The sequence below is a fragment of the Phyllostomus hastatus genome, unplaced genomic scaffold (assembly GCF_019186645.2).
Source record: "Phyllostomus hastatus isolate PE091 unplaced genomic scaffold, TTU_PhHast_1.1 phas_contig_209, whole genome shotgun sequence".
NCBI lineage: Eukaryota > Metazoa > Chordata > Mammalia > Chiroptera > Phyllostomidae > Phyllostomus > Phyllostomus hastatus.
The window spans coordinates 21,324,080-21,337,407 of NW_025333735.1; the positions used below are offsets into that span (position 1 = coordinate 21,324,080).

General features: G+C 42.2%; 1 protein-coding gene across 1 annotated transcript in view; it reads right to left on the reverse strand.

Moving 5' to 3' along the window:
* PGM1 (phosphoglucomutase 1) overlaps positions 1-13,328 on the reverse strand; it is a 57,001-nt gene that overhangs the window by 1,637 nt on the left and 42,036 nt on the right. The window contains exons 8-10 of the mRNA XM_045835479.1: positions 7,579-7,714; positions 4,559-4,742; positions 1,342-1,476 (exon numbers count right to left, since the gene is read on the reverse strand). Coding sequence (XP_045691435.1) covers positions 1,342-1,476; positions 4,559-4,742; positions 7,579-7,714 — 455 coding nt within the window. The remainder of the gene's footprint in view (positions 1-1,341; positions 1,477-4,558; positions 4,743-7,578; positions 7,715-13,328) is intronic.

Here is a 13,328-nt window from a genome sequence, read left to right on the forward strand (position 1 = left end):
CAATTCCTTCCCTTTTTTCCTCTTTCTTTATTATTTGTTGGGTTACCATGCAGACAACAATGTCTTTTGTTTAAGTTTTAGGGATGCCTGCAACACAACAGAGATCTCACAATGACTGAAGCTGGAGCCTGGTCCCTGGAAAAAATGTAAAGTGAAGTATTTTCTCACCTCCCTGTTTTCATAATAAAAATAAATATAAGAGCCACTCTTTCTCAAAAGCTAATCTTATACGCCAGGCTGGGTTTTTAGAATTCTGCATCGATTTTCTCATAGGTAGTATTCTGGCATTGCACAGGCCAGGAAACCAAGACTCAGAACATTGGAATGACTACAGCTAAGTGGCAAACACTGAATTAAAAGAAAGATCTCTCTAACTCCAAAGTGTATGCTCAAACCCACTGTGCCAGGGGTTTTCGAGTGAGTTTCACAGGGTTTTAATTGGGTGTTAGGAGAAGAAAGGCTTTGGGCAAAAATAAGCGTGGTGAGTGCTATTGAAACAGGTGTCTCTACTACAAGTCTTCTCAGAGCCTTCAAGAAGCAGTGTGTGCCGTGAATTGCCAAGAAGGGGCTAATGTACAACGCTCCCCAGACATGTCTGCTCTGGCGCTCTGGCTGGGGAGCATCCACCAAGACGAGGAGCGCATGTGGGAACACTCGACCCTGTGTGTCACTGCTCCCCCTTGGCTCCTCCACCGGGGTGTCTGTCCTCCAGCTCTCTATCCTGAGCCTGGCTCCCAGGACCCCACCATACTCTGACATACTTCTGGAGACTCTTTCGATGAGACTGGGAACCCAAACAGCCAGGTTACAAGTCCACTGAAAAGTCCACTGACATTTCCATAAAGGCATTTCTTGCCGGGTCATGAAACTCTCTGCCTCACCACCAGACCTAGAACCAGCATGTGTTCCTCGGGGCAGAAATCAGACCAAGCACAGCGGCAAATGATCAGGGACAGAGCAGAGCGCCAGCTGAGGGGCTGATTTAAAAATTAGCTATCCTGAATCTGCCACTTATCAGGCATGTGAGCCTCTAACTGCTGCTTCACCTTTCTGTGCCTCAATTTCCCCATCTGCAGTAGGGATAATAATAGAGTCCACCTCATTTGTGACTGAAATGAGTATATTCCTACAATGGGCTTAGAACAGAACTTGGCAAATAGAAAATGCTCAGATAATTGTTAGCTATTGGTGTTGCTATGACGTACTAAAGGAGACATACAGGAAAGCAAGCACACGTGTTTGATGGCTTGAGAAATGGGCTGTAATAACACAGGTTTGACGGAACCACTATCATTCCCTCTAACAGAAGGAACTGGTCAGGCTACAGCGCTCAGGCATTACCTGGGCATCCTGGCAGATCTTGGTGACGTCCTTCTCATAGCTGTCAATATACAGTCGAATGGTGGCCCCCGCGCTCCCAGTGCCACTCAGTCGAAAGATGACTCGGGAACCATCTGCAAAAATGAGCCGCAAGCCCTGGAAAAGATAAGGAGGGATATTTTCCCCTTATACGCTAGAAGGGAAATTAAAGGCTAGCAAGTTACAAGGGGTCCATTTGGAGATCTAATTTCACCTATACTTGATCAATCAGGAGCTTAGATCCTTGAAAAATGGCAGTTGAGCCCCATGAGTCAGTTCCAAGCAATGGGGGCTGAACTCACAGGGGAGAGGCATTCGCAGGGTCAGGCGGAGATTTGATCCTGGGGAGGCTGGCGACACCAGGCCCGCGCCTTTCCCGGCTTCACTGATTTATGAACTAACCATCCCAGTTTAAAGCTTGATACAGTAAATAAATAAGGACATCAACAAAAGGCTACTAGATGCAGAAATTCGGCAGGAGGGAAATGAGGACAGGAAGGGCTGAAACCAGAGCAGAAGAGGCATCAGGCAGATGAGAGGAAGAACCCTCTGCAAAACACTGGCAGAGAAGAGAGCCTCCAAAAGAGGACGGGAGGCTGCACGCTGTGAACAGCAGAGACCAGTTGGGCCCCACCTATGAGGCGGGATCCAGTGGCCAGTCTCCCTCCGGGGCCTGAGGACTAAAAGTGGGTCCATGTGGGTGCGATGCCAAGCCCAGCCCCCTCTCTCTGCTGCCCTCTCTTTCTCCTTCCTGGCCACATCTCTCATCCTCAATCATCTTCTGGCTTCAGAGGAAAAGGTGGGGAACTCCTGGGTGGATGTTCTACAGCCTGAGGTGAGAAGGCTGGGCCAGACAGTTACCTGAGGGCCCATCCATCTTTATGAATTCTTCGAGAAAGAGAAGAGTTTTGTACAGAGCCAAAGGCTGGCCTGAAGGAAAGACATCATTCGACATCTTCTATTTGTCACCAAACCCCAGCCAGGGTTTGCCATTCGGCAGTGGAGACAGCAGATGAAATGCATGCGTGACATTCCCAGGTCAGTCATCGTAGCAAGGTACACTTAGTTCCCATTCCCCATGTCCTGCTTTCTAGAAACACACCAGGACTGGTTTCCTTCCCCCACAGCTTCAACCTGAAGTTTCTAAATTCTTTGCACTTGATTGCAGATGCTCAATCTGCTTCAGAAGATTTTCTCTCCTACCTGGTCTTCCATCTAGATACTCACACTTTCTGGCCCTGTCCAGGTAGCTCAGCTGGTTAGGGTGTCATCATGATGCCAACCAAGGTTGTTGGTTCGATCCCCAGTATACAAGTATCAACCAATGAATGCACAAATGAGTGGAACAACAAATCAATGTTTCCCTCTCTGACTCTTCCTTCCTCTCCCTCTCTAAAAGCAATCAATCAATCCTCAGACTTTCTTATTAAAGAACTCGGAGCTGCTGACCTCTTCCTCACAGAGCGCAGACACCGGACCATGCTCGTGGCAACCCCCAACCCCGCACCCCTCCACTGCCCTCCTACCCCCTAGCCAACTGCTGGAGGCAGGGCAAGGTTGGAGACTTTTCCTAAATGTCCATTCTCTCTGTGAGGGCTGTACTACAAAAACTTCTGCTCTGTTCTGCTCTGCCTTCCCCTGGGCCCCACCCTTCCCTTTTCTACACCCACCCCTCCTCCTTCACCCCAGGCCTCTCTTTTTCTAATTATCTCAGACATAACTTACAATCACCTATACTGGACCCAAAGTTCTCACAGATGGTGAAAAGGCATAAAGAAGAAAAGCCACTGTGTTAGAGTTTTGAAAAAGGGAAACACCGAGCACTGAGGGTAGTTATGACAATGCTCCATCCACTACCTGCTCTCCGGAGAGAGATTTTAAATAAACCCCACACCCCAGTTCCTCCAGAGCCTGTCAGATGCCTTGAGAAGAACCAGTCCAAAAATCTGGACCTATCAGGGAAAAGCAAACTGGAAAGCTATAACAGAATCTGCAACTTCCTCTTTACTATCTATTTCTCAATTATTACAGACGAGTCCATTCTGTGATGATAACAACAACAGAACCAGAGGAGAGAGGACCGTGGGCCCTGCGTGTCGGTGAGAAGCCTGGAGAAGAGCTGACACAGCCTGTGGCCTTGGTCCTCAGCGAGCTCATAGCACGTCCCCACCCAGACCTGGTCCAGGTCCTCAGCCGTGAAGTCAGGGTTGGCTGTAAGTCACAAGCTGCAGATAATAACAGCTAATGCTCCTGTGAATGGCTTATCTATTTCTGCTTCTTTTTTTAAAATCCTCACCTGAGGATATGTTTATTGATTTTAGAGAGAAAGGAAGAGGGAGAGAGAAAGCACAGAAAGAGAGAAAAAGACAGAGACAGAGAAACATCGATCAGTTGACTCCCATCCAGGCCCTGACCTGGGATTGAACTCGCAACTAGGTGTGTGCCCTGACTGGGAATTGAACTCACAGACTTTTAGCACATGGGATGATGCTCCACCCAACTGAGTCATCCAGCCAGAGCTACTTTTTCTTTCTTTCTTTCTTTCTTCTTCTTCTTTTTTTTTTTTTTAGAAATTACAACTATTAGTGTATAACAGTGCCTCTCACACTGGCTTTCTGCGCTAACCTCTTGAGAGAAAAGAGGGAGGTTGATACCTAATGCAGCAGTTCTTTTTCTCTAGATTCCAGGGCTCCTTCCTGCACACTCACACACAACATCCTGCATATGATGCAGGGGTGTCCAACCTTTGGCGTCTCTGGGCCACACTGGAAGAAGAAGAATTGTCTTGGGCCACACATTAAATACATTGCAACACGTAATCACAAAAAAATCTCATAATGTTTTAAGTAAATGTATGATTTTGTGTTGGGCCACATTCATAGCCATTCTAAGTCACATGTGGCCTGTGGGCCACAGGCTGGACACCCCTGTGAGGGTATGAAAATCTCTCTGGACTCTAGCCTAAGAATTGCAGAATGAGGGCATAGGGGAGTGCAAGGAACCAGGGCATAAACCATTTCCCCTGTGAGTACACACGCAAATCACGTGTGATTCGGCAGAAAGCCAGCTGAGAACAGCTACCCTGGCAACACAGGGCAGCAAGAGAGAAATGACCATGAGGCCTTTTTCTTTTCTCCTTGGTATTTCAGAGTTGGAGCTCTGAGGAGTCTCTCCCACACCCACAGAAATCTGTTCCTACCTGATTTCTTGAAATGCTTCCATCCACTGGATCACTGTATTCAAAGTTATCAACCTTCTCCACGGTGTAAGCTTTGTCACCCACTGAGAACTGTTTCCCCACGAAGGAGCGGTCGGATATCAGGGCCTCCAAGTCTTTCATCATTTTGTTTGCACCCTCAGCCTCCACCTCCTCGTAATCATACCTGGAAGAAGTCACGAAGCTGAGACCCACAGGCCGACTTCAGATCCCACCAACGCACATCAGTACTTTCTTCATCATTTGTCTGGCCCTGTCCCAAGACCAGCTAACTTCAGAAGAAGCTGGCAAAAAGACAGCCTGTCAGTCCCTGGGAATGGAGCAGGCCAAGGATAAAAGGAAGGGATTGGAGGATTTCGGGGAAGGGTTAGGAGATTCTGAATAAGCAGAAAAATCCCATCTTGGCTTTTCTACAGAATAAAGCCCTAAGAAGCTTCAAAGGCTTTTGAGAGAGATACTATCTAACGTTTAACCATCACATCCTGAGGAGGTAGAATTAAAAGCAGTGTTATCTCTTGGGAACTCTGCATAAAGAAGCACATGACTCAGGCAACGTCTCTTTCAGACTCCTGGAGCTTCTGTGGGATAAGTGCTGGCACAGGTCCCAGGCAGGGACCTGCCTGAGGCGGCTGAGCTTTTGGTGAAGGAGAGTCCCAGTCTCCACAGGAGCTTCCTAAAGTGAGGCCAAGTCGTCACTGGCCAGAGGAACGAGCCAAACCCTAACTCTTTACATCTGAGACACTTCTGTCTTTTCAGTGACAGGCGAGTTTAATCCAAATTGCTTTGGGTTCACCCTGACAAAGGTAACCTGGTGTAGTTGCAAAAGGGACAAGAAAAAAAAAGTGCATCAGAAATGGAAGTCTATGACTACTATTCTTCTTTCAAGAATTATTCTTGACTTGTTTCTCAGGAGGTTAAAGATTCTTCCAGGATGCTTTTTTTGACCTAGCAGGACACACCTTCTTAGGAGAGTTTTTTTGTAGAGGCTCAGGATAGCAGAGTCTGTATTTATTTGCAATAGCAGAACAAATATGATATGTGCAACATGATACCTCTGAGACATGAGAAATACCAGGGAATGGAGGCCGACCCATTCTGGCTCCAGGATTCTATGAATCAAGGACAGCAGTCCCCTTCATCTTGGAGTCAGTTCTTTCCCCCAGTTAAAATGATAAAGAGCCAGAAATTACAACCAGGTGTTTGTGCTTTACATCTGTGACCTCTGGGTGTTCAGGGGAAATGTTCTATAAATCCTAGGCACAGAGGGGTATAATGGAAAGAATCTGGGCTTTAGAATCAGACAGGACAAGCTATGAATCCAGCCTCTATTGCTTACTGACTGTGCGACTGACCATGGGCAAGTTGCTTCATCTCTCAGGATCTCAGCTGCCTTATCAATCACTGTTCTGAGGTCGACACGAAGCAATGTGTGCAAGCATGCCTAGAACTTCTGTTCCATCAACAGAGGGCACAGTGTAGGCTTAACCAGCAATCAATGCAGGTTCTAAGAACTTATTTGCAACATTTATTGCAAGAGTTGCTTAGCAGTTATTTGAAATTAATAAAAACTGTTAAAATAGTTTTTAGATAGACTTTTAACGCATTCAAGAGAGACCCTTTCTCTGAACAACCCCTCCCAACATTATTCCACCTTGGCAACTGGTTCCTTGTTAACTCATTCATTTGTCTACTCAAAGCATATCTGCAGTGTCAACTGTGAGTTAGGTGCTAGTGATGCCACTGAGCACAAAAACAGAAGTGGTTCTGCTTTCATGATTCTCTATGCTCTAGAGAGTTCACGACTGCTGTTCTAAATTACCAGGTTTTTCTGGTTCTTAGAAAGTACAGATTCTTGCCTTGGTTCCCAGGGCTACCATGTGGCAGTTATTACTTATACCTTCCACAAAAGAATTAACTCAAAGGAAGAAGAGAACAATGAACTTGTCCAAAGTTGAGAAAAGAATTCTCATGAAGGAGGTCAAGTTGCTTAAGATTGAATTCTTTCTTGACAATCCAGAGAACATGGACTATTAAATCTGTGATATATTTTTTCAATTCCCTATTTGAACTCACCTATTTTATAGAAAAGGCAACTGAGGTCCAGGGAAATTACAACTATATAGTTTTTACAGATAAACAATTTACCTAAAGTATGTTTTTTTCATATTTCTGTTCCTTAATTAGGGTACTGAGGTCCAGGAGAAATTCTGTTAGATTTTTACACTTACTAGGGGGAAAGGCAAATTAGAATTAATGAAAAACACTACTGGTAAAAAAAAAAAAGGTGCTTAAAAAATAGAAGTATGCATAGTAAAGAAGAATTACTAAGTATTTGAAGTATTTTGCCCACTACTGAATCCCCAGTGCCTGGTGGAAAACAGGTACACAGTCAATATTTGTTGAATCAATGAATGAAGTATTGACAAAGTATTGACAAGTACACAGCCTTTGGGGACCTATTTTAAGGAGTCAGAAAAGTTAATTTGGACTAAGCATAGTCATTTCCATAATTTCAGAAAAAAAGTTTCCATACTTTTAGTGCCCCCAAGTTTATCACACATTTTCAGGTTCATATTTCATTTAATTCACTCCATAGGTGGACTGTTATTCCCATTTCTACATATAAGGAAACTGAGTACAGAGAGAGGTTAAATGACTTCCCAATCTACTGAGGGGCAGAAATGAAATTTGAATCCATTTTTTTCTGAATTTAAATCCAATGCTGTTATCATGTCCACCTGATAGGTACACTTAAAAGGCTTAAAAAACATTCATTCTTTTGAATAATATTAACTAAATTTTGTAAGCCTCATTCTTTATGGATGACATAAAGGCTGACTTCATTATGACCCCAACCTGATTATTTTAAAAATCCCCACTTGGCAGAGGCTGGATGAACCGGAGTTTCATGGTCCGTAAGACAGGAAAGAATTGGTGTGCACAAGAATTCTCCCTGCCCACTGCCCCACCCTACCTCACACCCAAACCAGGCTGGGACTGACCTGGTGAAGAAGTTCCGTCCGTACTTCTGCCAGTGCTCCTTGAGAATGTCCTCCACGCTCTGTTTACGAGTGGCTAGGATGGAGAGCCATGCGAGGACGGCCCAGAGTCCATCCTTCTCCCGGATGTGGTCAGAACCTGGTGGGGGGAGAGCAAGCAGCTGTGAGAAATGTGATTTCTCCAAAATACTTGGGAATAAACTCAACGGTAAACATGTAGATCCAGCCAAAGAAGTCATAACATTCTACTGAGGAACTTGAATACATGGAAAGAATCACACATTAAATAAAGCAACAGAATACTGAAAAGAAGTCAATGCTTCCCAAAGTAATTTAAAACTTCAAGGCAAATGCCAATTAAAATGTCAGTTGACTAATTTGGTGCAACTTGATATATCAATAATAAAGTATTAATGTGAGTGGGGAAAAAGAAATCTTAAATAAACAGCAGAGAATATGATCATTATAAATTTTAATAATTAAAATAATCTGGTAGCATAATGGAACAAAATGAAACACCTATAAAGAGACCTAAAGCTGTATGAGACTTGAGTATATGAAAAAGATGCCACTTCATGGCTGTAGGAAAGGAACAAATTATTTTTTAAATAGTATTTGGTTAACTAGCTAAATAGTTGAAAACAATTCAGGTTTTTTTCTCTATAAAACACACAAAAATAATCTAGATAGATGACATTCAAATGTAAAAACTGGAAACCTTTAAACACTAAAATATATATATAAATGCTTTTTTACAAATCTTGGGTGTGATTAATATATATAAATTCAGAATTCATAAAGGAAAAAAACAATGTATTTGTCTTCTTAAAAATTAGCATTTCCAGACAATGAGGGGGATTGACTGTGGGAGTGGGGGGAGGGGAGAACAATGAGGAAAAAGGTGGGACAACTGTAACTGAACAACAATAAATATATAAATAAATAAATAGCATTTCTATCAGCAAAGCTACTACAGAAAAAATTAAAAGGTCATTTGCAAACTTTAAAAAACACATTTGCAATATAAAGTAGACATTTAATATCTGCAGTATAGAAAAAAATCCTTACCTATTAACTAGAAAAAAGCAAAACCTCAACAGAAAAACAGGCCAAGGATATAAGTATGCAATTCACTAAAGAAAAAAATGCAGGGTTCCCAATTAATATGATAAATATCTGGCATTGTTTTTGAGAAGATGAAGTTAAAACCACAATAAGAAACTGCTACTTGCTTGACAAATAGCCACAGATTTAAAAATGACAACACCTAGTATCCGGGGAGGGGTAAGGGAAGTGGGCTTCCCACATGCTGCTGCTGGGAGGGCATGATCCTCCTGGAGAGCAAGCAATCTGGCAAAAATTATTAAAGCCTTGAAAATGGACCTACTTGTCCATCCAGCTCCTCCAATTTTAAGACATCTTTCTTCAATCAATAGGAACTTGGTTAAATAAGCTACAGCACATCTGTCTCCTAGTAAGTTCCTTGCTAAAATCTTTACCCAAAATAACAAATTGACTCCTTTAGATGTGCTCTTATGCACAGAGATGCTTTACCAAGAGCCTGATGTAGAACAAAACCCTCATTTTTTGCCATTAACTTCCTTATTCTAAAAAAAAATAGCAGACAATGCTGAACTCTACCTTCTAATTTTGAATAGGACTCCATACACTCTCTCTCTAATAGTGCTTTCATATTATCATGCCTTGAATTATTTATGTGCCTGTCTTTCTTGACTCTCCACTGGGTCTTATTTCTCTTAGAACTGCCAAAGTATCTAGCACAATGCTGGCTAGGTAGTGGGCACCCTTCCCCTCTTCATCCTTTGACACCCAGCTCAAGTAGCTTCTTGTCTTTGAGACAAGCTCCCAGCTTCCCTAGGCAGTTATGAGCTACTTTCTCTCTCTTCTCCTATAGTGACCTGCTCAAGATATCTGGTAAAAGTCCATTCTCCTTGAGCCTCAGCCATTTATTTATGAGTCTTTCACCCCATCAACCAAATATTTCTTGGAAGCATCTCTTATTTTTATCTTTGTAACTAAGTCTGCTAACTAACATTGTACATGGAATATGGTATAGATAGCTAATTGTAAAGAAGTTCATGAGTAAGCTAATCAATTAATTAATCTACTCCAACATTTTTTCTACTGATTCATAAAAATACACCAACTTTTTCTTTCAAAAGATTTTCTTTTTAGTAAGTTACTGGTTTCAGAAATAATAGTTCTTAAAACCTGAATGCTGGCAAAACTAGAGATATTAAGCAAGACTTTTAGTGTTTTATATAACATATTTTGGAAATGTTACTTAATTTTATTATCTATGGATTTTTATTTGCCTTTACTACTCTTTCAAGGAAGAAAAAGTTAGCTCTCCGACTCATCAAGATTTTGCAAAGGATGATATGTTTTGGCGAGAGCTCTTCCCGGGAAGCAAGACCCTGGCAGCTTCCCCACTGCACTTGGAATTCATCATAGAGGCATGTAAGTTGAAATTATTCGTCTGTGCACCCTTGAGGTTTTTTACTTCCTTCCTTCCTTTTTATTTATTTATTTATTTATTTATTTATTTATTTATTTATTTATTTATTTATGTTTAGGCTAGACTGAGAGTACAGGGGTCATGTTCCTTTGTGCTCTTCTGACTCTGAATAAAGAATTTAGCTTTCTTTCATGTGGAAATAAAAATAAAATCTAAACATCATACCCAACTCAGATCAAGTTACTTGAAGATAATTCAATCACACATCTACCATTATAAACAAAATGCCTGCCTTGGATAACATAAACAAATATTCTACTCCATTTGCATGATCCTCATTTGGTCTATTGGAAATTCTGATTAATCTCACTAATCACTTTGGATGTATCAAAGCTCTAACTCTAACTCATACTCAGGATGTCTGGGTAAACTGTATTTTCTTTAGGGTTCACAGGAATGATGACAAGTTACTAGTGAAAAAAAGGCAATGATATGTGTGTCTCTAAAGCCATTGTTTTCACAATTGTGGGAGTTGCAGTTCAATGGGAGACACTTTATACTTGAGTCAGAAAACCTAAATCTGAGGCTCTTGTTATCTGGAAGCTGTTGAAATTTGGACAAGTCACTTAACTTTTCAAAGCCTCAGTTTCTTCAACTATAAAATGGGGATAAAGCCACCTTTCGCATACAATTGTAAGACATTACTCTGATAGAGAGTGGAAATGTTTTGTAAACTGGTAAGTACCATGTAAATGCAAGATACCATTATGAATAAGGGAACAAATAAAAAACCTCTTAGGAAAAATTTAAGTTTTCCATTATCTGATTAAGTTTCCAAAAATAATGTTCTTTAATTGTACATATTAGGGAAGAAAATGAAAGAATACAGTCCAATGTGCTCTTTTCTCTGGGCAGTAGGATTGCAATAATTTTCTCTTCTTCCTTATCTAATTTTCCTATTGTAAATGCAAGTTACTGAAATGCTTTTTAATGGAAAAAAGAAAACAAAAACAAAAACAAAGTAAACAAAGCCAAGTTCGCTTAACTGTGGAAAAGGGGGAGCACTGTCAGCAGCACCACTGGTTGTGGCGGACACAAAGGTGGCTGCGGGTTTTGCACAGCTCTTTTCGTGCTTGGTCCAGCTCAGGGACCAACTGAGTACATAGGAATTCTGCTCTTTCAGCATCTCCAACCACCTGTCACTTTACTTCGGCCTAATCAGCACCTTGTGATAAGTATAAACTCAGCTCAGTCAGGGCATGTTCTGGGCCTCAGCCAAGAAAAATGTCAACCCTTGCTGAGGGAGCCAAGAGCTAAGGGTTTGGGGATTAGGTTCCATTGACAAGTCTGGGCATCTCAGGAGGGACCCGGCTCTTGCCCCTTCTAGGCAACAGGCCTACAGATGGGGATGTGGCAGCTAAAAATGCTACATGGAGTTCTCTGAAAGCTGTAGCGTCTTTCTGTCTTTCTCTCTGTCTCTTGGCCCATTTTTCTCTCTCCCAAAGTTTCCCACACAGGCCATTCTCTCTGCCTGGAAATTTCTACCCCACATATACCTGGCTAACATCTTCTGCAATTACTTTAAACTTCACTCTTCATGCAAGATGCCTTCCTTCTCGCCCTTTGTGCTCACCCATATTCTATCGCAGCCTGTGTGTTCCTCTCTGACCCTAGACTACGAGTTGCGTTCCTGGCTGGTGCCTGGCATACAGTCAGCTCTCAATAACGTTTTACCCAAAGAATGTCAGACCCCAAGCTGACTGGCTGGGTGGTTCAGTGACCTGCTGGGCCCACAGTCCTGTCCTCTTTGGTTTTTACTGAACAAAGGACTTCACTCTGAAACGCCAGGTAAGCTCCTCAGGAAGCCTTTTCCAGATCATACCAGCCCTCAGGGGCTCCTCTCACTCGCCCTCAGACTTTCCATTTAGCAATGAATCCCGCACTGCATTGGGACTGCCCCTGGAACTTTGCTTCCTTTGAAGAAAGGTAGTAAGCTGACGAGCAGGAAGTGTGTCTTAACCCAAACTCCATCTTTTACTCAACAAATATGAATTAGTGCCTTCCATGTTCCAAGCACATGAGACAATACCGAGACTAGTGACACGTATTCCTTGCCCTCACAGCTGAGCACAGACATACAGATGAGGGAGACAGATGTGCAGGTAACAGTTTAACTTAGTTATAATTAGGGTATTAGCCTAGTTCTATTGGGGTATTCTCTCTAGGAGATCTCCAGAGATGGGGGGTGGCTTTACCTACAAGAAAATATACTTAAGAGATAAGCAAATGAAAATGGGCAGAGAACTAGGTAGAAAATCTGATCCTCTACACCACAGAAACAAGTTAGGTGCCCTGAGTATAAAGCTCCCAGAGCACCCTGTACTTTGCCCATCATTTTGCACACTTGTAACAACCAGCCGGGATCTGACTTCCCTCCCCAAATATGGACTCCACAGAGCCCTCCACCAGGACAACACTGTATCCCCAGAGCGTAACCTAGCATCTGGGACACAGTTGAGGCTCAATAACCATCTGAGCAATGAACTGATGAAAAGAGATACAAATATGAAGGTCTTTTCATAGAGGTTAAAATTAAAAGAAATTTGTAAAGCATGAATGCTGCTGCACTTCTTCAAGTTAGTGCTCCTGTATGATGCATCATCACTGGAGCCTTTTAACGATGGGACAGGGAAAGCTGCTGCTGACTTCTAGACCTGACCAGGTCACAATTTACTGGCATATTTCCACAGGATATCAAGTTGATCTTCAACTCGGTTTCCTAAGCTTTTTCCCAAAGCCCCATTTTTTGAGGAAGAGTTTCAAAAGCAGTGATATTCTTTCCTATTCCATTCTATTCTATTCTATTCTATTCTATTCTATTCTATTCTATTCTATTCTATGACTTCACTTTATTTCCTTCCCAATTTCCAAATAAGTTCAAGGTGAGACAGAACTGACCACTCTGAACTCCTCTGTTGTATATAAACATGTATGTGATCATCCAGTTAGGGGGGAAAACAACTTTGTACTATGAGATCAACCAGAAATAACAGGTTCATGCTGTCTAGTACTAGTGTACATTTCTGAGTCCTTAACAAAAAAAAAAAAACACACACACACCTTTACACCTGGTCTCTGTAATGCTAATGTCGGGGGAAGTGTCCCAGCCTTGGTGGCTATAATAATCACATGAGACAGCTGCTGTTTCTCCAACATAAACAGACTAATGTATAGTTGGTAACATTAGTAATATTGTGGCTTGGCTTTTAAATGC